General features: G+C 43.1%; 1 protein-coding gene across 1 annotated transcript in view; it reads right to left on the bottom strand.

Moving 5' to 3' along the window:
- Positions 1-23760, bottom strand: part of LOC123514884 (vacuolar protein sorting-associated protein 54-like) — a 90310-nt gene that overhangs the window by 24221 nt on the left and 42329 nt on the right. Inside the window, exon 4 of the mRNA XM_045273143.1 lies at positions 4791-4923. Within this exon, the coding sequence (XP_045129078.1) occupies positions 4791-4923 (133 nt within the window). The remainder of the gene's footprint in view (positions 1-4790; positions 4924-23760) is intronic.

Below are 23760 nucleotides of genomic sequence, written 5' to 3'. Positions count from 1 at the left end.
ACCAAGGGAGTACCGGTGGCCGGACGTGGACGAGCCAGGGCCCTGAGAGCAGTCTCATGGAGAGTCATGGCAGCATTACTCTTGGAAGACTGGAATGCCTCCTGCAGCTTGGCCTCATCAAAGAGGAGAGGAGAAAAGATGGGGGACCGTCTAAGGATGCCCTTCTCCACCTGAGAGAAGGTGGGTCTGAGGTGGGCAATGTAGGACTCCCTTCTCCAGGCCCGAAGATTGGCATTGACGTAAGTAGAATCACGGCAGATGTCATTCAAGGCCATACGAACAGCCTTAAAGAGCTGTCCCTCTAAATCCAACAGGTGTGAGGGGAGATGCGGTACCGTCAGTAGGTGAAGGGCACCTAAGCACCAAAAAGAGTAGTTGAGTGCGTCCAGAGAACGACCAACCACTCCCTCCATCCTGGCGACCTCCTGCTGGTCACGGATAACCCTCGGCTCACGGGAGCCCGAGTTCAAGGCATGGTGCAAGTCCTGGTTAACGGCAGTAGCCTTCCCTGAGCCTTCCTGGTCCAATACTGCGTACATCCTGGCAAACCTGCCTGAAGGATAACCAAGAGAAGCCGGCTTCCTGTCATTGGCCTTCAGGTAAGCATTGTTGGCTTGCTCCCTGAAGAACTGGAGGGGTTGAGCCCTAGTGAGGAGAATTGGCCCTCCCTGTGACTCAGGTGCACCAGCTTCGGGCATGAGAGGACCCTCTTGCTCAAGCCTTTGGCCCCTCGCGTCCTCAAACACTGAATTGATGTAATCCATCATGCGATGGTACATGGAGGCCGATGGGGGCTGGGTCTCATCCTCCTCCAGCCCCCCGGGGATGTGGAGGGACGGGGCAGGTCCTGGAGACAAGGAGGCCGGGCCCTGCCACCCCGAACAAGAAGGCCGGGGGGAACCATGGAGTACCTGTCTATCAGTGCTATCCATGAGGAGAAGGTCACTACCCCGGAGACGGGCAGTCCGGGGGGTGCCTCCAGGAGCGGAGACGCCAGCCTCAGAGGGAAGCGCACACCTCGAGGGGAGGGGAGGTCCTGGCGCCTCTCTGGCGTAAGACAGTGGGTTTGGTAGGACGTAGGGGGGTCGGCTGACTCTGAGCCCCTAGCGGCCGAAAGGACATAGGTGGCAGCCCGTGGAAAGGGCGTGGGCAAGCCACCTGGTAGGCGAAGGGGCAGAGCATCACCCTTGCCTGGGCCCTCACCCTGGGCCTTGGGGGAGGGGCCAGGAGCAGTGCACTGGTCCACCCTCTCCCTGTCCCCCCACCGACCGGGCCTGGGAAGGAGCCAGGGCACCGGTCACCACTGAGGTGGGGCGGGACTTCTTGATCCTTCTAGCGTCATCCTTAGGAGGATGAGAACGCTTGAAGCCACCTCAAGCCCCGGACGGCCCCCTGGCCCCTGACTTGATGTGACTGCACACACCTTTTTGCGTCAGGACTCTGGGGGGGCAGGACACTGAACTTCATCAGGTCTCTGTCCGAGGACGAGGGGAGAGCTGAAAGAGGTGGGTCAGTAGCCAGGAAGACACAGGGTTATGTAACTCTCCCAACCGTGAAGACACCAGGCTGTCAACAGAAGCAAGGAGTTGCTCCTGCCAGGATTCCAAAAACAGGGAAAGATCTATAGAGACTGGAGGCTTAGACCCCTGCTGAGAAGCTGAATCATCAGCAGTGAGCTCATCCTGAGAAATTACACTGCCTGCCTGAAGGGCAACACCTCCAACAGAACCAGCAGAGGAGACCTGAGAGCTAGAATCCCCAGACATATGGCTCGTGTCACTGCTGATACCAGACCGGGTAAGAGAGCCCTTAGACTTACCCTTTAAGTTAGCTTTAGCCTCCCGCTTGCGCCTCAACCCGCATTGATACTTGTAGGCGGTAAGAATCTTATCCTTGCTCCAGCCAGAACACTCATCACACCTCTTACTTAGGCTGCAGAACTCCCTGCACTTGATACAGACCGAATGAGGATCATGGAGGACACTACCCAAGACCCTGGAACAGTCAGGCCTTGAGCAAATCCGCCTCGTGGGCTGTGGCGAAGGAGACAAACACTGCAGAAGGACCGGCAGGGGCGTCCATATGGCTAGCCAAAACACCCTCCAGGACGGGAACAGACAGCCCCGGAGACACAGGAACATCACTAGAATCTTCCTCCATAGAAACAGGAGGAGAAAAGAAGGCGAAAAAAGGCGAGGAAGAAAGGAAGCAGCGGCGGAAATGCAGGTCTACTCGCTCTGCGCACCGAGAAATAACTGACGGTTGCCCACGCAGTGTGCTGGCGGCAGCAATGAGCGCCGCGCTGCCAGGCGTAGCGCTAAAGCGGGTGGTTTCTCGGCGAAAACGTATGTGGAGCAGTGGAACTGCTATATTTTGTATGAAAAACAGGTGTCTATGACAGAATAGAAAATGTCAAAATTTTTCAAACTCAAACTCCCCTTGAGACTTCTGGCTTCTAGCCTAAAACATCTCTGATAACTTCACTTCTTAATCTTTCCTTCCTTTATTTCATCCTGATATCACCACTGCCATCTCTTGTCTCTAAAGCTGAACTCTTCTCTCCAACCTTTGCTAACAACTCTACCTTGCATGATTCTAGGTTTGTCCCTCCCTCTCCTCCTCCCTCTGACTATTTCATATCTACAATAAAAAATTCCTCAATAGGAAGATTCTTAAACATCTGTCACCTCACAATCTTCTATCTGATCCCCATTATGGCTTCCATCAAGGTCACTCTACTGGTGATTTTCTGGCTTTCATTACTGAGTGTTGGTAATCATCTTTTAAAGATTTCAGTGAAACTTTTGCTGTCATGTTAGACATATTAAAAACTTTTGATAGAGTCTGGCATAAAGCATTGGTTTCCAAACTGCCCTCCTATGGTTTCTATCCTTCTCTCTGCAACTTTATCTCAAGTTTCCGTGCTTTTGCTGCTGTGGTAGACGGCAACTGTTCTTCTCCTGAATCTATTAATAGTGGTGTTCCTCAGGGTTCTGTCCTGTCACCCACTCTCTTTCTACTGTTCATTAGTGATCTTAACCAAGCATCTTGCCCTATCCACTCCTACGCTGATGATACCACCCTACAACCTTCCACATCCTTTTAAAGATGACCAACCCTTCAGAAAGACAACAGATCATGCAGGGACATCACAGAATGCCTGACTTCTGATCTTTCTAAGATTTTCAATTGGGGCAGAGAAAATCTAATAGTTTTCAATGCCTCAAAAACTTAATACCTCCATCTATCTACTCAACACTTCCAGACAACTATTCCCTCTACTTCAATGACACTCAACTGTCTCCCTCTTCCACACTGAATATCCTTGATCTGTCTTTTACTCATAATCTTAACTGGAAACTTCACATCTCATCTCTTGCTCATATGAAGTTAGGCGTTCTGAGTTGTGTCCGCCAATTTTTCTCACCCCTCCAACTGCTAACTTTGTACAAGGGCCTTGTCCATCCTTGTATAGAGTACTCTTCACATGTTTGGGGGGAGATTCCACTAATACAGCTTTATTAGATAGAGTGGAATCAAAAGCTTTTCATCTCATCAACTCCCTTCCTCTGACTGACTATTTTCAGCCTCCTTCTCATTGCCGGAATGATGCATCTTTTTCCATCTTTTATCGCTATTTTCATGCTAACTGTTCTACTGATCTTGCCAACTGCATGCCTCCCCTCCTCCTGCAGCCTCACTGTACAAGGCTTTCTTCTTCCTCTCATCCCAATTCTGTCCAACTCTCTTACAAAAGAGTTAACCAGTATTCTCAATCATTCATACCTTTCAGTGGTAAACTCTGGAACTCTCTACCTGCTTCTGTATTTCTGTCTTCCAATGACTTGATTTCTTTTAAGATGGAGGTATAAAGACATTTGCTCCCTAATTCTGACTAACTCTTTACTTATCTTTTAGAGGACCAGCACTCAAGTGGGTCTTTTTTTTAATATTGTGTTACCCTTGGCTGGTCTTCTCTCCTGCATAAAAGAACAGATAACAAAAATTATGACTAGAAAATTTTTTTTAAAAGGCCAACTTGGGTACCAGTCACTAAACATGCTCAAAAGAGATCTATCTAGAGGGGACTCCAAGGCTGGTGTAGGAGTTGACAAATTTAATTCTAAATTTTGAGGGAAGAATGTATGAATAATTAGGTGTATGTAGTTTTGTGTGAAAGAAGAGAGTTAACTTTAAAGGGTAGGCTGTGACTACCCCCTTGTATTGTGAGACACTAAGGTTCAGTGAGATCACAGCTGGTTTTAATATGTTTACAGTATCTGCTGAGCCATAGCTATCAGATCTCACTGGGAGTAATTATTATTTTGGCACATGTCTACTGCTTCCTCCCCTCCTATCTTAACTTTGAGTTCCAGTCATCAATGATGGTTTCAAATATAGAGAATGGCATCAAAAGAAACTTATTTTTGCCATAAGGAACACAATCAGAATCAAAATATTATCATTCATTCTCATCTCTTTTAAAATCAAATTCTGGATGTTCTAGAAAGAGTTTGAAGTTTTCTCATAACCTGTGGCAGAAAATCCAAATTTTCTATGAAAAGTAGCATAAAGTCAGCATTCCTTCATCTGGTCTTTATGTTGAGGAAGTTAAGTTTCAGGGATCTTTCTGCAATTATTATGGTCTAGATAACAATTAGATAATAAAATACAAGTAAAAAAAATAATTACATAATCTCCAGCATTTCACCTACATTTCATATCAATGAGTAGCACTTTAAAGTGGCAGCTATCTGAAACATGATATATGATAGTATGGACTAACTGACCTGTGGTTGAGATGTGGTCAAGAAGACGCTGCAAATCAGGAGGAGCATAGACAGCCCGCCATCTTTCATTGTTCATGTTCAGTTTGTATCGTGCATCTCGCTCTTCATGGAAACGCCCAACAAATCGGGTAGCCTAAAACAAAGACAGAAATTTTTTTTTTTTTTTTTGAAATATAGGTTTCTTATTTTCTTTATTACCAGATCTCACAAATGTATGTGCATGCAATAAGAATAAATTTTACTTCAGCAAATAACATACAGGTAACTCTCGATTTACACGATAGATGCATTCCAAGAGGCATCGTGTATTTCAAAATTCGCATAAACCAAATTTGTAATTCTCATAAGAAACAATAGATAATACTGGGGATGCAGGATGTGGTCCAAAAAAATTCGTACAAAATACTCTATTTATTTGGCTAAATTAACATGTTTTTTTATTATATACCATTCTAAATACAGTAAGGTCTCGGTTTACGTCAGAGTTACGTTCCTGAAACATGACATAAGTCGATTTTGTACATAACTCGAGTTTCCGTACATTTCAAAGCATATTATGGAGTTTTCAACCAATCATTGTTTATGGTCATTCAGGTAAGTTAAAGGTTATATTGTTATATTATTTACAACTATGTAGGAATATGAAACACAAGCTTGTTTTTGTTGTTGATTAGGGCCACGAACGCGGAGGACTGCAGGCTGCCGAGAGGGGTGGACGCCTGAGGCCGCCAGGAGGGTGGGCAGGTCGAATGTTGTGACGCCCACAGGGCAGACAGCTGGGAGCGTAGTGCAGTGCGGTGGGAGTAGAAGCGTGGGCAGCAGGGCAGGAAATGCAATAGGAAAGGGCAATAGGGATCAGCAGACAGGCGCAGATGGTGCAAGTCAGCTGCGAGTGTCGTGTGGCCCAGGCGAAGGCTCCGGAGTTGTTATTGTTGTGATGGGTGTGCGAGCCCTCAAGGTCGTCAACCTCCCCATTGTCATGGTAATGGGCTTCCCATTTTCTTCTTCCCTCCCTCACATACAGCTGCTGCCTCCCTTCTCATGTCTTTTAATTATGTCCTCTTTTTCTTGTAGCATAATGGTTTTCCTTTTCTTAGCATCACTGCTGTCACTAAGAAGTTTTTTCTTTGGTGCCATTGAGCAAGATACTAAGAACTTGAGTCTGTAAAAGCAGAAGTAGGATAACACTCTTGCCAGGGGCGATGGTGTGGTGGAACTGAGGCAGGATGTTATTGTATTCAAGCGTGAGGCGGGCGGTGTGGCGGGCAACCACCAACAATAACAATAAATCCCGCACTTTACGATTTATAATTTTTTTATTTTTTTAATCTTAAATTGCCTTATAGTGGACTGACGTAACTACGAGTTTGACGTAACTCGAGACCGACGTAACCCGGGACTTTACTGTACTAGAAATGTATTTAAAGTAAAGGGAAAAGCAAAAAATAATACAAAAAAGCAAAAAATAATAAGAGAAAACAACAAAACAAAGAATACATAAACACAACAGTCACTGCATCACTGCCTTCACCACAGTCAATCACCATCTTCCTCTGAGCTTTTCCACTTCATCAAAAATCCACTTATCAAAAATAACCCCACAGTATAAGAGTAAACACTAGTAAAAAAATAAACGCAGGACGCCAATGTCTTCACCTCTCACAAGTACTCGCCGTCGCTGTCCACCTCCGAGTCAAGGACATCATCATCCACCTGCGTTTCCACTGCTTTCACGGGATCGTTCACATCCTCTTCTGGTACTACATCTTCCACTGGTGTTTTCTTGAAAAACTGCAGCATGGTGGTATGGCACTTTTTCTTGGAAAATTCTTTTTGCATCACTGTGTAGCAGAAGAGTGCATCCATGGCTTTTCTTGTCGCTGTGCAGCTCCGCTCCACATTGAGGTCCATTTCCTCTAACATGGCAAGACCTTCTCTTATTTATCCCCTTCTCTTATTTTTCCAAATGCTTCATTGAGCCTCTTGGCTGTCATGGCCAGTCCTTGAAGGCAGATTGAAGAGATTGCGTCTGTACTCGGTGGTGGCAGGCTGCAAATTAGGCGCGGGAAGAGGAAGGAGCAGCAGAGCTCCTGGACGGATCAGGTTCTGGGGGCCTTTGCTGGCCTTTCCAGTGCTGCCTCCCAAAGGGGTTTGGACTGCCTGGGAGCTCTTGCCAGGGCAAATTTAGATATTATGCAGCCCTGTGAAATGCTCCATTTGAGGATGATGATGTTATACAGGCAGGCTGTGGTGAGAAACCTCACTAATACTTACGATGATGGAGAGAGACAGCAGTTGATATCTTCCTCCGTGTTGGCCCCCACCTTTTTGATGGTCAGACTCTTGCAGCAGTGGAGCAGAGGGAGCTTGAATCCTCGCAAAGGTCACTCGTTTCCCAGATTGCTCGTGGCTTGGCTTCCTCAGCTTGGGGCGTCAGGGCTAAGGCCGGTGGGACCATTGGTTCTCGACGCCTTGCGCCGATTGCGTCTCCATCAGTTCCGTCCCCTCCTGCTCCTAAGGTGAGCGGTTCCTTTCGCTCCCGAAGAGTCTTCCGTGGCTGCTCTAGGGGCCATAGGAGCTCTCGCTAGGGACACTGTGGAGGTGTTGCTGCTAGTTGGGGCTTGTCTGCAGCGGCACTGGCAGGAGTGGGAGAACATCGGGGCCTGTGAGTGGGTGGTCAAGACCCTTTGGTATGGTTACGTTTTCCCTTTCCTCAGGGATCCGCCCCTCTTGAGCATGCCTGTGGAGTTTCCGGCGTACAGGGAAGGCTCAGACCGTCATTCAGCTCTGGAGGCCGCGGTTTCTGAGATGCTGCTAAAGGGAGCTATAGAACCGGTGGTAGACCCTCAGGCCAGCTTCTATTGTCACGTCTTCCTTGTGCCCAAGTCCACAGGGGGCTGGAGACAGATTTGCGACCTTTCGGTCTTAAATCGTTTCCCGGTGGTGATCCACTTCCGTATGGAGACAGTTTTGTCAGTGCTGGAGTCAATGGCCGAGGGCGAGTGGATGGTGTCCTTGGACCTGCGGGACGCTTACTATCAAGTTTCTGTCCACCCTTGGTCATGCAAGTACATGCGGTTCATCTGGCAGGGCAGAGTTTACCAGTTTCAGACTCTGTGCTTCGGCCTTCCCACTGTCCCGCGGTCAGCCTCACTGAGGGATGTCTCGCTTAAGACCGTGTTTCTTCTGGTACTCGCATCAGCTCATCGGGTTAGTGGGCTTCACGGCCTGTTGGCTGACGTGCGTCACTCCAAGGGATGGACGTCCATGACCTTTTCCTTTGCCCCCAATTTCCTGGCTAAGACTCAGTGTCCAGGCCAGCATTCATTCGACAAATTCACAATTCCTCGCTTTCTCGGTGTGTGGAGTGTGTTATGTGGTATCAGTCCTACCCAAAGATCGGTCTATGAGCTCTGAGCTCGCTCCGTAATGGGGAAGACTGGCTGGGTGACCAGCAGGCGACCGAGGTGAGGTGAGGTGTTGGGGAGGACAAGGTAGACCGCCTTCTTTGTCCGGTTCGGGCGGTCCGTGAGAATCTTTGCAGGACTAGGGATTGTTGGCCATCCTGCTCTAGGTTGTTGGTCACAGTTTCGGATCCAAGACGTGCTTTCCACCCTCATACCTTGTCTAAGTGGATTTGTCAGGTGATTCGGAGGGCCTATGTGAGTGTCTCAGAGGAGGAGTCGCACCTTCTGAAAGTGAACGCACATGAGGTTCGAGCTATTGCGACCAGTGTTCTCTTTAGAAAAGTTAAGAGTTTGGACTTGGTCCTCAAGGCTGGTACATGGAAGAGTATGACCATCTTTGCCTCCTTTTACCTAAGAGATGTTACTCATAGGTATTTAGATACTTTTTCCCTTGGGCCGATAGTTTCAGTGCTGAGGGTTGTTCACTGATGCTGGTTTAGTTTCAATCAGGTTTTTCCTTGTTGTCAGCAACAAGATTTACAGATAAGTTATTTTTCCCGTTTTTGGGTATTTTAGAGATCGTGTCTGCTATCTTCGGGGTTCTGTTACACCCGCCCACCTATACCTGGGAATCTGGCATATGTAATTACATATGGGTATTTAGTATATCTAACAACAAAATAGTTTTTTAAAGTGAAAAAAATTTTTGTGAATATACTTACCCATATGTAATTACATAGTAAGAGGTTCTCTTCCTCCCTCCCCTCTGTTTCTGTCAATTTTGGCAGAAAAGATCTGAGATATGGTTGGCCAGCTGGGCTGGTGGTTCCCAGTGCGCATGCGCACGGAGGTGACGTGGAACTTCTATAGCAGTGGTACACAACTGGCGGACCGTAGTCCAAATCCGGACCGCCGATAGCTATTGTGCGGACCCCGGTACACACGCATACACACACACACATTCTCTCTCTCTCATTCTCTCTTGGTTTTGGGAAACACATTCACGATGAAAATAGGACACTTGCTTTGGTAGGAGGAAGTAGTAGACACCTACCGAAACAATAACTTACTCCTAGTGAGATCTAATAGCACTAGTTCAGGAGGTGCTATGAACCTTCCATTAAAGCTAGCTGTGATCTCGTTGAACGTTTCCCTTTGTGTCTCACAACTCAAGGGGGTAGACACAGCCTACCCTCTAAAGGTAGTTCTCCTTCTTCACACAAAAATACATGCACTTACCACACATACACCCTTCACTTCAAATAAAAATTTAAAAGAAAAATGGGACCCAAAATAAACAACGCCTCGGAGTCCCCCTCTGGGGAGGGGACCAAAAATGTCCCCAGGTCGGACACCTCTCCTGTTGAAGACCACAAATGCCTTGACACCTCTCTCAACTTTTTCTACATTAACTTCTGCAACATTCGCGGTTTTAGATCTAATTTTCAATCTGTGGAACACCACCTCTCCTCTACTAAACCTCATCTTCTTTTCCTCACCAAAACACAGCTATCTGAGGCAACTGACAGTAGCCCCTTCTCTGTTCCCTCCTACTTTCTCTATTCTCATTTTCATTCCAAAGCTGGATGTTGCGTCTATGTACGCAACAATTTAACTTGCTCTCGTGCCCACGCTCTTGAGTCTTCCGAATTTTCCACCATCTGGCTACGACTTAACAGTCACTCTCAAACTAAATTCATCTGTGCTGTTTATCTCTCCCTAACTCTTCTGACTATAGTAATTTCTTCGACTACTTAAAATCAAAATTGGAGCACATTCTGTCCCTCTACCCTTTCACTGATATTTCCATTCTTGGAGATTTCAATGTTCACCACCAGCTTTGGCTTTTCTCTCCCTTCACTGACCACTCTGGTGAACTAGCCTTCAACTTTGCTATCCTCCATGACCTAGAGCAACTGGTGCAACACCCTACTCGTATTCCTGACCGTCTTGGAGACACGCCCAACATTCTTGATCTCTTCCTCACCTCTAACCCTTCTGCTTATGCTGTCATCCTTTCATCTCCGTTGGGCTCCTCCGATCACAATCTCATTTCTGTATCTTGTCCTATTTTTCCAATCCCTCCGCAGGATCCCCCAAAGCGAAGGTGCCTCTGGCGTTTTGCCTCCGCCAGTTGGGGGGACCTGAGGAGGTATTATGCTGATTTTCCCTGGAATGATTATTGCTTCCATGCCAGAGAACCATCTCTTTGTGCTAAATGCAAAACAGAGGTGTTAGTATCTGGCATGGAGGCGTACATTCCTCATTCTTTTTCTCAACCTAAACCTTCTAAACCTTGGTTTAACTCAGCCTGTTCTCGTGCTATACATGATAGAGAGGTTGCCCACAAAAGGTACTTGAGCCTTCCATCTCCTGAATCTCATGCACTTTATATCTCTGCTCAGAATCATGCCAAGTCTGTTCTTCAACTTGCCAAACACTCTTTCATAAATAGGAAATGTCAAAATCTTTCAAACTCAAACTCTCCTCGTGACTTCTGGCATCTAGCCAAAAACATCTCAAATAACTTCACTTCTTCATCTTTCCTCCTTTATTTCATCCTGATGGCACCACTGCCATCTCTTCTGTCTCTAAAGCTGAACTCTTTTCTCAAACCTTTGCTCACAACTCCACCTTGGACGATTCTGGGCTTGTCCTCCTCTCCTCCTCCCTCTGACTATTTCATGTCTACAATCAAAATTCTTCGTAATGATGTTTTCCATGCCCTTGCTGGCCTAAACCCTCGAAGGCTTATGGACCTGATGGGGTCCCTCCTATTGTTCTCAAAAACTGTGCTTCTGTGCTTGCACCTTAAATGGCCAAACTCTTCCAACTTTGTCTATCGACTTCTACCTTTCCTTCCTGCTGGAAGTTCGCCTACATTCAGCCTGTTCCTAAAAGGGTGACCGTTCTAACCCTCAAACTACCGTCCTATAGCTTTAATCTCTTGCTTGTCTAAAGTTTTTGAATCTATCCTGAATAGGAAGATTCTCAAACATCTGTCACTTCACAATCTTCTGTCTGATCACCAGTATGGCTTCCGTCAAGGGTGCTCTACTGGTGATCTTCTGGCTTTCCTTACTGAGTCTTGGTCATCCTCTTTTAGAGATTTCGGTGAAACTTTTGCTGTTGCGTTAGACATATCAAAAGCTTTTGATAGAGTCTGGCATAAAGCTTTGATTTCAAAACTGCCCTCTTACGGCTTCTATCCTTCTCTCTGCAACTTTATCTCATGTTTCCTTTCCAACCGCTCTATTGCTGCTGTGGTAGACAGCTACTGTTCTTCTCCTAAACCTATTAATAGTGGTGTTCCTCAGGGTTCTGTCCTGTCACCCACTCTCTTTCTATTATTCATTAATGACCTTCTTAACCAAACTTCTTGCCCTATCCACTCCTATGCTGATGATACCACCCTACATCTTTCCACGTTCTTTCAGAGACATCCAACCCTTCAGGAAATTAACAGATCACGCGGGGACACCACAGAACGCCTGACTTCCGATCTTTCTAAAATTTCCGATTGGGGCAGAGAAAATCTAGTAGTTTTCAATGCCTCAAAAACTCAATTCCTCCATCTATCAACTCGACACAACCTTCCAGACAACTATCCCCTCTTCTTCAATGACACTCAACTGTCTCCCTCTTCCACAATGAATATCCTCGGTCTGTCCTTTGCTCATAATCTTAACTGGAAACTTCACATCTCATCTCTTGCTAAAACAGCTTCTATGAAATTAGGTGTTCTGAGGCGTCTCTGCCAGTTTTTCTCGCCCTCCAACTGCTTACTCTGTATAAGGGCCTTATCCGTCCCTGTATGGAGTACTCTTCGCATGTTTGGGGGGGTTCCAGTCACACAGCTTTGCTTGATAGGGTGGAATCGAAAGCTCTTCGTCTCATCAACTCCCCTCCTCTGACTAACTGTCTTCAGTCTCTTTCTCACCGCCGAAATGTTGCATCCCTTTCTATATTTCATCGCTATTTTCATGGTAACTGTTCTACTGATCTTGCTAACTGCATGCCTCCCTCCTCCTGCGGCCACGCTGCACAAGGCTTTCTTCTTCCTCTCATCCCTATTCTGTCCAACTCTCTAATGCAAGAGTTAACCAGTACGCTCAATCATTCATCCCTTTCACTGGTAAACTCTGGAACTCCCTCCCTGCATCTGTATTTCCGAATTCCTACAACTTGTCTTCTTTTAAGAGGGAGATATCGAGGCATTTGCTCCCCTAATTCTGGCTGACGGTTTTGGCACTTTTTGTACTCTTTGGAGAGCCAGCGCTCAAGTGGGCTTTTTTCTAACTTTCTTTTTTTTTGCCCTTGGCTGGCCCTCTTCCCTACGTAAAAAAAAAAAAAAAAAAAAAAAACTATTAAGCATTGCAACTTAATGAAGTAGTTCACAACAATTTCTAAAACTTCAGTTATACCTGAAAAATTGATATTCACCCCGTTTTCTATGACTCAACAGATAATAGAAAATTGTACCACAGGTCCAATACCTGTTTGTTTACGACAGACGACGCTGGCTGTAAGCAGCAACCGGTGCAGTGTGCACTTCATTCAAACTACAGTGAGTTTGAACATAGTAATGAACGTACATTTGCAGAATGGTGTTATGTATGTAAGCTCATCAGTATTCAAAGTAATTTGATGAAATTAATTGCTAAACTGTTATGATATCATCATGGGGGTTTGCGTGCTACGGTGGCGATGATTGTGGCATGAGAAAAGATGCAGAAACACAGTTGTTGTTAACATCTCCTATATGTTTCCATTTTCAGGAGGATTTGTTAGGTAAAGAGAAGTTCGAGCAGCCTGAGCAAACGGTAGTTACGTGTGTTTGTGAGAGGAAAATGGCTTGCTCCAAGAAAAGAAAAGTTGACAGTGAAAATCGTTCCTTTAAAGACGAATGGACAGATAACTATGCCTTCATTCTCCCTGCAAAAAGTTCAAAACCAGTCTGCTTGATATGCAATGAATCCATTGCTGTTGTGAAAAATAGCAATGTGAAACGCCACTATGAAACGAAACACATTAACTTTGAAAAGAATTATCCCCAGAACACTGAGACACGCACAAGAAGAGTAAATCAGCTCAAATTATAGTACGAGAGGTCTACTAATGTTCTCACTAATTCCATGACTCTCCAAGAAAGAGCAGTTGAATGTTCACTGAAAGAAGCTTGGATTTTAGGAAGACACAAAAAAACATTTTCTGATAAAGAAACGGTCAAAGAATGTATGTTGGAGGTTACTGAAACACTGTTTGAGGGTAAACAAAAGGATGACATCAAATATAAAATCAAGCAAATCCCACTGTCAGATTCCACAGCAATAAGAAGGACTGCAATATTAGCTGAAGATTTGACATCACAACTTGATAATGCAATGCAAAATGCATCATGCATTTCTCTGGCTGTAGATGAGTCAACAGATGCAACTGACAGTGCCCAGCTTCTTGTCTTTGTTAGATTTTATGATATTGCACAGAAGGGATTCTATAAGGATCTGCTTGGTGTGGCAAGGCTGGAAGCCCGAACACGTGAAGAAGATATCTATGAGGCTATGAAAATGATGCTAACAGAACGAGGGATTGATCTGAAGTCCGTAGTTTCAATCACTACAGATGGCGCTCCATCAATGATTGGAAGAGAAAGGGGACTAGTTGGACGGCTGAAAGAGGATCATCCTGACCTGATATCATACCACTGCATAATTCACCAGTCCATCTTTTGTGCTAGTTTTGGAGGGGAATATGCTGTGATCATGGAAAAGATTATGAAGTTAGCCAACTTCTTGAAAGCATCATCATCACTACAGCATCGGCTACTGCGTAACTTTTTAAGTGAGGTTAGTGCCAGCTATGATGATCTACTCCTGCACAACAATGTATGGTGGCTTAGTAAGGGCAAGGTTTTGGAAAGATTTAGGAGTATCAGAAAAGAAGTAAAAGAATTCCTTAGAAGCCAACAAAGTGCTGCCAAAGCAAATAAGTTTTTAGACTTTTTGGAAGACGAAAAGGAGATGGAAAAGACAGCATTCTTAACAGACATCACTTTTCATCTCAATGCTCTCAAGGAAAAAAACAACACAGTGTGTGACCTTATTTCATCTGTTCAAGCTTTCCAGAAGAAGCTGAAACTTTTAAAAAATTATTTGCAGGGAGAACTTCATCACTTTCCCAGACTTTTGGAACATACCAACGGAGAGAAAGGTCATAATTATACTGAATTTATTGATAAACTGATTGGCAACTTCAAAGATTGTTTTGGTGATTTTTCACTAGGAAGTCTGCTGTTGCTTTTTATTCAGAACCCCTTCATGGTTTCAAGTGTAACCTTGTTTTCACACGAAGCAAAACAGGCGTTCAAATGGGTAAATGCTGCATGAGTTCAAATGGAACTAATTGATCTGCATGAAAATATGATCCTAAAAGAGGAGAGTGCTCAGTGTGATCCTGTCACATTCTGGACACAGAAGGTATCATACGATTCTTTTCCTAGTCTGCATAAAGTTGCAGTGCATGTTCTGACGATGTTTAGATCTACTTACAGTTGTGAATCTGCTTTTTCTACAATGAATTTAGTGAAAACCAAATACTGCTCTAGAATGACCAATGAACACCTTCACCAATGTCTGAGATTGGCTGCCACATCCTTTGTTCCCATGTTCAAGGACATTGCAGCAAAGAACAAGAAATTTAACTTTTCACATTAATGAGCATTTGCAAAATTCAATAATTCTGTGACAAATGTACCCGAGTAATGTTTACGAACTTTACATTTTCAGTTAGTGCAGTACCAGTATTGTAATGAGTTTAAAAGATATTTTCTTTGGATTTCTCTTTAGCAATTAGAAAGGATTTCTTTGCAAACATAGTAATAGTACTATTATCATTATTGTAGAATTGATTTTTTTCTGAAGTTGGAATTATGAATAATTTTGAAGTTTAAAGTTATGTACTTGTAACTTGAAATAAAATGTTTTGCATGCTTATTTGTATCAGATTTATATCCCTATTTTATAAATCATCATTTGAACCTTTGACATATAGAAAACTGTGTTCTTAGACCTTCGCTAAAAGAAGTTGAGTATCCCTGTTCTATAGGCACAATTTCTATATATAGAGGTGCAGGTTGATTTTCTGTGCTCAGTGTGTGGAATAATGGCATATAGGCATATGTAATTACATATGGGTAAGTATATTCACAAAAAAAGTTTTTACTTTAAAAAACTATTTTTTGAGAACAATAGGAGGGACCCCATCAGGTCCATAAACCTTCCGAGGGTTTAGGTCAGTGAAGGCATGGAAAACATCATTACAAAGAATTATTATTGAAGACATGAAATAGTCAGAGGGAGGAGCAGAGGGACAGACAAGCCTAGAATCATCCAAGGTGAAGTTGTTAGCAAAGGTTGGAGAGAAGAGTTCAGCTTTAGAGACAGAAGAGATGGCAGTGATGATATCAGGATGAAAGAAAGGAGGGAAGATGATGAAGTGAAGTTATTGGAGATGTGTTTGGCTAGATGCTGGAAGTCTTGAGGGGAGTTTGAGTTTGAAAGATTTTGACATTTTCTATTTATGAAGAAGTGTTTGGCAAGTTGAAGAACAGACTTAGCATGATTCTATGAAGAAATATAAAGTGCGTGAAATTCAGGAGATGGAAGGCTTAAGTACCTTTTGTGGGCAACCTCTCTTTCATGTATAACATGAGAATAGGCTGTGTTAAACTAAGGTTTAGAAGGTTTAGGTTGAGAGAAAGAATGAGGAATGTACACCTCCATGCCAGACACTATCACCTCTGCTATGCGTTCAGCACAATGAAATGGATTTCTGACACGGAAACAGAAATCATACCAGGGAAAATCAGCATAATATCTCACATCTCCCCAGCTGGAAGAGGTAAAATGCCAGAGGCACCTCCACTCCTGGGGATCTTGAAGAGGGATAGGGGAAATAGAGCAAGATACAGATATGAGACTGATCGGAGGAGCCCAATGGAAATGATAGAGTAACAGCATAAGCAGAAGGATTACAGAGGTAAGGAAGAGATCAAGAATGTTGGGCGAGTCTCGAAAGTGGTCAGGAATATGAGTAGGGTGTTACACCAGTTCCTCTAGGTCATGGAGGATAGAAAAGTTGAAGGCTAGTTCACCAGGATGGTCAGTGAAGGGAGAGGAAAGCCAAAGCTGGTGGTGAACATTGAAATCTCCAATAATGGAATTTCCACGAAAGGGTAGAGGGACAGAATGTGTTCCACTTTGGAAGTCAGTCAAAGAATTTACTATAGTCAGAGGAGTTAGGGGAAAGATAGACAGCACAGATAAATTTAGTTAAAAAGTGAATACTGAGTTGATGCCAGATGGTGGAAAACTCAAAAGATTCAAGAGCGTGGGCACGAGAGCAATTTAAGTCGCTGCACACATAGACGCAACATTCAGCTTTCGAATGAAAATGAGAATAGATAAAGTAAGAAGGAACAGAGAAGGGGCTACTGTCAGCTGTGTTTCAGTGAGGAAAAGAAGAATGAGGTTTAGTAGAGGAGAGGTGGTGTTCCACAGATTGAAAAATTAGGTATAAGATTGCAAATGTTGCAGAAGTTAATGTAGAAAATGTTGAGGGAAGCATCAAGACATTTGGGGTCGTCATTAAGAGAGGAGTCCGACCTGGGGACATTTCTGGTTCCCTACCCAGAAGGGAACTCCAAGGCTGGGTTTGGAGTCACCATTTTTTTATTTTGAATTTTAATTGAAGTGTGTGTGTATGTGGTACCTGCATGTAGTTTTGAATGAAGAAGGAAAGCTATCTTTACAAGGCAGGCTGTGACTGACCCCTTGAGTTGTGAGACACAAAGAGAAATGTTCAACAAGATCACAATTAGCTTTAATGGAAAGTTCACAGCACCCCCTGAACTAGTGCTATTTGACCTCGCTGGTGATAAATTATCGTTTTGGTAAGTGTCTACTACCTCCTCCTACTTGTATAACTAGAAGTTTGTTGGGAGGACGAAAAGTCAAGTATATTATGAGGAGTAAGAGACAGAGAGGAGCCGAGAGAAGCCGGGGAGAAGGTGAGAGACAACTGTGAGACAGAGTTGTCAGACCAGAGAAAAGTCAAAATGGCATGCTACTTATCTCAAGATCAGTAAGTGTAGCCAGACAGTTGTAATGCAGTCAGAGAAAATGTTGGTGTCCTATTTTAATAAAGAGAAAATTGTTATGTGTAAGATGTGTAGGGTGGTGTTTTTATTATAAAATTAATTGCAATGTGTGTGTGAAGGATGTATCTATTATTGAGTTAGTATTGTGTGATTTGAGTTGAATAACATGAATACTGTGAAGTAATCTGAAGCATTTGAAGAAATTTAAATGGGGAGATAGTTGTTATTATAAATGAGGTTATTTGTGCAATGTGATTTGATTTGAAGATATAATGTGACAGAATTTAAGGTACTTGAGAATGAACTTTGTGTGAAAAGAAAGTGATGAAATTTTTGTGGTTTTTGTTGTTGTTGAAGGGTCATAATGTGTACCTAAATGTCGGTAAATAATATAATTAGGAGAAGTTTATAAAAAAAACTCAGATGCGTTCCCTTGAACCCACAAAAACAGTTTTAAAGATCAGGGATGCAACAAGATCGTGCAACTTGCAGGAACAACAACTGGTAGCTATCTTCTGGATCCGTTCTAATCTGCATATTCAAACTTTGGATGTATCATGCTCGTAATAATTTTTCTCATCATATCTTTGTCCATGTATTGAAATGCCACTCTCATATTAGTCAGTGTTTTATATGCTGATCCAAACATCATACTTACGTGCTTTTTAGACTTCAGATTTTCCTTTATAACCACTCCCAGCTCTTTTCCTCTTTAGTCTTCATTATTTGTTCCTCTCCCATCAGACAGTTCCATACCGGTCTTCTCTTACTCTTTTCTAATTTCATTATGTGACATTTCTTGGCATTAAACTCAAACTTCCACTTCTTACTCCACTCATAAATTTTGTTTATATCTTTCTTGTGCAGCAAACAGTTTTCCCAAGTTTTTATTACTCTTAGCAATTTTGCATCATCAGCAAATAAATTAATATAACTGGTTACCCCATTTTGTATGTCATTTACATATATCTGGAACTTAATGGGGATTAAAACTGACTCTTGTGGCACTCCATTTGTTACTTTACCCAAAGATGAGTATGTATCTCTGATCAAAGTTCTCATCTCTCTGTCCTTCAAGTAATCCCTTACCCAATGTAACAAAGTTCCTCTATGTCCTTATATGCACTCCAACTTCTAAAGCAGTCTGCCCTGAGGGACTTTATCACAAGCCTTTTTCATATCCAGGTATACTGTGTCCACCCATCTACCTCTGCTCTCCAGTCTTTCTATTACTCTTGAGTAGAAACTTAATAAGTTCAACACACATGACCTTCCTGTCCTGAACCCAAATTCTCTGTTCGATATAACCTGTTCTTGTTCTAGATATTTAACTTTTTTTTCTTTGATAACAATTTCACATATCTTTCCCACAACACTTGTAAGTGACACCGGTCTGTAATTTAATGACTCAGTTAACTTTCCTCCCTTGAATATTGGGATTATGTTGGCTCTCTTCCATTCCAGTGGTACTCTTCCTTCTTTTAATGAACTTGAAAACATTTCCCAAACTGGATCTAACACCTGCTCTTTGCATTCCTCTAGTGTCCAGCCTGATACACCATCACATCAAAATTATCTAGTAGTCTTCCAATATCTTCTTTGTGCACTACGATTTCCTGCAATCCTCAGCAAAGCAATGATATATTTGGCTCTGTAAATTCTTCTTCTTCAGAGAACACAATTTTGAAACTCTCATTCATTATTTCACTAATTTTCTTTGCTGTTTGGTATGTCTTCCCACATTTAATTATTTTTCCAGTTGTATCCTTATTCTTCATCTTACCATTTGTAGAAAAAGCTTGGGTTCATCTGTTTTTTCACACCACAACCTTCTCAAAGTTTCTTTCTTCCTCTTTTCTTACTCTAATATATTCATTTCTTGCATCCTTATACTGGAGTGGGTTGTTTTAATTTCTCTGCTTTGTTGAGTTTTTTCCAAGCTTTATCTTTTTTCCCTTTTAGCTTCTATACATCTAGCACTGCACCAAGCATGTATACTTTTCTTTACTCTACACAGTTGGAATATTCCATATTTACCTTGTATTGTCCTTCCATTCATAATGTTCCTCCATTCAATATCAGCAAAAAAATTTCCTTAACTTTTCAAAATCTGCTCTTGTATAATTCAATCTCTCTTTTTTGCAGTCTTCTCTGTATCTCATCCCATCCTCTTCCTACATGATCAATTCTTCCCACTGGACTAAGTTATTGTCTGCTGGGAGGTGGGGTCTGGCTTCTTTGTGAATATTTCTTCCCCTATGCACCGTGTTCATTCTTCCACCCAATAATCCAGTGTATTTACCATAGTTAACTGTAACACCTTTTTTGCTCCACGATATAGCATTACCCATTACTTCCATCTCTCTCCAGTTTACTCCTTTACAGTTATAGTCTCCTACTAATAGTATATTTCCATCTCTTATCAAAATATCTAGGCACTTAATCACCACTCTTTGCATTTCCTTATCTTCCTCAGTTTTCTATGTAGTTATCTTAGGTGGCACATACATACTATGATTTCCCTTTTTTTCAAATCCTCTATCTTGATTGTTACTCCCATTACTTCTCCTATGCTATCACCATAATGCACTTCCTCCACACATATATTACCACAAGCCATTATTAGCACTCCTCCTTCCCTTTTTCCCTTTCTGTCTATTCTCCAGCAATTATATACCTCTTCTTTAAGTTAACATGGATCTCCTGCACATTACATCTGGTCTTTTATCTTCCAAATAATATCTAACCTCCAATACACTGGATAACAACCCACCTATATTAATATAATAATGTCTTGCCTCTCCCACTACCTCCTCCTTCTTCTGAATATACCACTTCTTCAGTCTCATATCTAGAACCCTACAATAGAAATTCTTTTTCTCGATTTCTTTCCTCTTCTCTTTTTTTCCTTAGCTTAATTTCTTACTAGTATCTCATTTTCCCTCTTTTCCAGGTTCATATATCTTTTTATCCATATATTCTTTAAATCAGTATCATCAACCAGTTTCCCTTTCCTTCTCATAATTTCCTCCACTGCTACCTGCGATTCTCACTTTCATTGGTCTCTTTCCCCCTTCATTTAACCTTCCCAACCTAATCACTTCCTTCAATTCCTGGTCTAACTCCTTTGTGCTGTCTTAGACTTGTTTAATAATAGTTCTGGCCAATTCTCTCTCTTCTCACTTTCTCATGAACTTGCTTGTTTTTTTTTTTTTCCTTTATCCTAAAAATTAAGATACATTTCCTCTTATCCACTGTATCCCTCACTAGATCTTCTTTCTTCTTTATTACTTGCATAACAGCATCTTTTGTCTTTTCTTTTGTTTCCTAAGTACCTCTGAAAATTTAACTTTTTCTTCTTCACATTCCTGTTTGCAGGCATTTCATAATTCTTCTAATTTGCTTCCACCCATTCCACTCTCTACTTTATCCTCCTCTTCTTGTATTTTTCTTCATTGTTGCAACATGTAGCCTTTAGTATATCGTTTTGTTTCTTTATCTCACACATCTCCTTCATCACTTGATTTATTTCTCTTACATTCTCATATTCCTCTAATCTCACTTTTAGTTCAGTGTTTTCTTTTATTAACTTATCTTGTTTTTCTATCACCTCCTTCATGTATCTTGTCTCCTTTTCCACATTTATCAGCCTCATATTACCTCTTCCCTCTCTAAATCCAGAGAAATTCTTGTCTGTGTTATCATCACCCAGTCTCTTTAGGGCAATTGGTGTTTCGATAAACCTTTGGTTTTCAAAACATGGCATTTGTTTTTATCCCATGCATGTGGCAGCAGCACCTAGTTCCTTTTCAACCTCCATTTTGCATTCTATATTGTACCAAAATCTTGTTTATTTTGGAGACAGAAGAACCCTATGGCTCCCTACCCCTACCATACCTACAGTCTAGGTTGGGCTCCAATGCCTGCTGTAGTGTTTCCCCTGGGAGCTGTTTTCACACATCTCGTTGGTGCAGCTTCTCATGTATTTACCTAGTTGTATTTACAGGGTTCAAGCGGGGCTCATAGTGTCCTGTCTCCATATCTCCTTTTATCTGATTTTACATCAGCAAATCACACCTCTGCCCGCTTTGCCCATGAGATACGCTTTGCTGCTTCGCACCACCAGTTGCTGAGTTGACTTCAAGCTGACCAGACGTCCTACACCTACGAGTTTGGCAGCCTTCTTCTGGTGATCCTTCTTGAGCGGAAAGGCTTTGCCAAAGCTTGTGACCCGTTTTGGGGCTGGTTGCAACACCACGCGTGATCCGTTTAGGAGCAGGGGGAGTGCCCAAGTTGGTGCACTTATGGAGTTCACGACTCTCACTGTGCCGGTACTGGTCACCGCCACCTTGTTGCCGCCGCCATGTCGGATGTACCAGGCGGTTCGTTCAGCAAACAGCTGTCGAGTATGGAGGATAATTCTGACCATGGAAGGCATGTGAGGAAAGGTTATTCGCATGGAAAAGGATCCAGGTGCGGCTCTTTCCAACGGGAAGCTATTAAGGGTGTACATAATCATCCCCGGGGTTACGCCTCTGGTAACGGTGACGTATCTGCTACCCAACACTCTCTCCTCTTGCCTTCTACCTCACGGGATGAGGCAAATGCTCCGCCCTGGTTCATGGTGATGGAAGCTTTAGCTGCATCATGTAGTGATATGGACAAATTAAAGGAAGAGAGGATATTGGGCCCCAGCTGTGGTGCTGATGACGCTGCGGCTCCAGACGGTGTAAACATTAGACCAGCTGGCCAGGAAGTGCCTCCTTCGAGCTCACCCACTGGGTCTTCTGGTTTTATTCCAGCCGTGCATTGTCTTTCTTCGATGACAATGACACTCAGGATGACGTGCAGCCTGATAGTGTCCTCCTGCAGTGTGCCAGGGCTTACGGGTCCTGTGGACGAGGTGTCTGCTGGCATTGACAAGCATGTCGCCGATGTTAACCATGTGTTTGACAATGGCTTGCGAGAGGAGGAGTACAAAGAGATTTTGGATGACGTTGCTACCAAGAGGCCGGACAACTGTCATGCTTTGGCACCAGTGAACTGTAACTCGCAAGTTTTGGATGCACTGAAAACTGATGACAAGAAAGCCGACTTCCGTATGAAAGACGTCGGTAAAGACATTATCAAGGCTGCCACAATTCTAACAAAGTCCCTGACGGTGCTAGACAAGATTGCCCAGATTGGACAGCCAGATGTAGCCCATGAAGTGGGCATGCTTAATGGTGGTCTGGCACTACTGGGTAATACTAATCATAAAAACAACTTGGCACACCGGTTCATCATCAAGCGCAAAATCAACCAGAAGTATGCTCACCTGTGTTCAGACAAGATGCCCATGACTCATCTTCTGTTTGATGACGATGTCTCGCAATCTGCCAAGCACACTGAGGAGTCCGAGATGTTAAAGAGTAAGATTGTGACAAGGAAACCGCTCCCTACGTGGAAGTTCGGTGCTAGCAAGTTTAGAGGCTCTTCTGGAAATATGCCATACATAGGTTTTATGTCCAGGTTCCACCCATATGGTCAATGGACGTTTGGACACCGGCAAGGTTCAGAGGCAAAACACTCCCGAGGCCGGGGTCACAATCCCCGGCAATAACTGAGGTGAGTCATCAATTCCAAGCTGGCAGACTTCACAATTTTGTGCACGAGTGGCATAACATTACCAGTGATCCAAATGTTTTAGATATTGTTGAACATTGCCATCTTGACATTAATGTTGCTAACCTTAGTCCCTTATTTGCTGAGGAAGTTGAGTATGTATTCAGTGAAGAGGAAAAGAGATTTGTTTGCCAGGAAATTGTACAGCTGTTAGATCTTAAGGTTATCAAGGAAATACAGAAAAAGGAGGGGCAAATTCTTTCCCCTATTTTCTTAAGGAGGAAAAAGGATGGTGGTTTTAGGATGATCCTTAACTTAGCAAAACTTAATGAATACATCGATTACAAACACTTCAAAATGGAAAACTTTGAACAGGCAATTCAACTCGTTAACAGAGGTGCTTACATGGCCTCTGTTGATCTTTGACACGCCTACTATTCAGTCAAAATAGCTGAAGAGCAACAACAGTTTCTGTGCTTTAAATGGCAAAAGAAAATTTATCAGTTCACTTGTCTCCCTAATGGAGTTGCAGAAGGTTCCCGTCTGTTCACTAAATTAATGAAGCCAGTTTTTGCTGTACTAAGAGAGAAGGGACATGTCATCACGAGTTTCATTGATGATACTCTTATTTGTCACAGTACTTTTGATGGATGTTGTGAGAGTGTGCGGGCCACTGTTGACTTGCTCAGGAAATTAGGTTTGTATTAATGATGGCAAATCGGTTTTGGTACCCACAACATGCTTGGAGTATTTGGGGAACATTATAGAGTCAGAGACCATGACAGTGACATTACCTGAGCGG

Source organism: Portunus trituberculatus, chromosome 38, assembly GCF_017591435.1.
Source record: "Portunus trituberculatus isolate SZX2019 chromosome 38, ASM1759143v1, whole genome shotgun sequence".
Classification (NCBI taxonomy): domain Eukaryota; kingdom Metazoa; phylum Arthropoda; class Malacostraca; order Decapoda; family Portunidae; genus Portunus; species Portunus trituberculatus.
The sequence above is the reverse complement of the archived record's forward strand: the minus strand, read 5'-3'. Positions and strand labels throughout refer to the sequence as shown.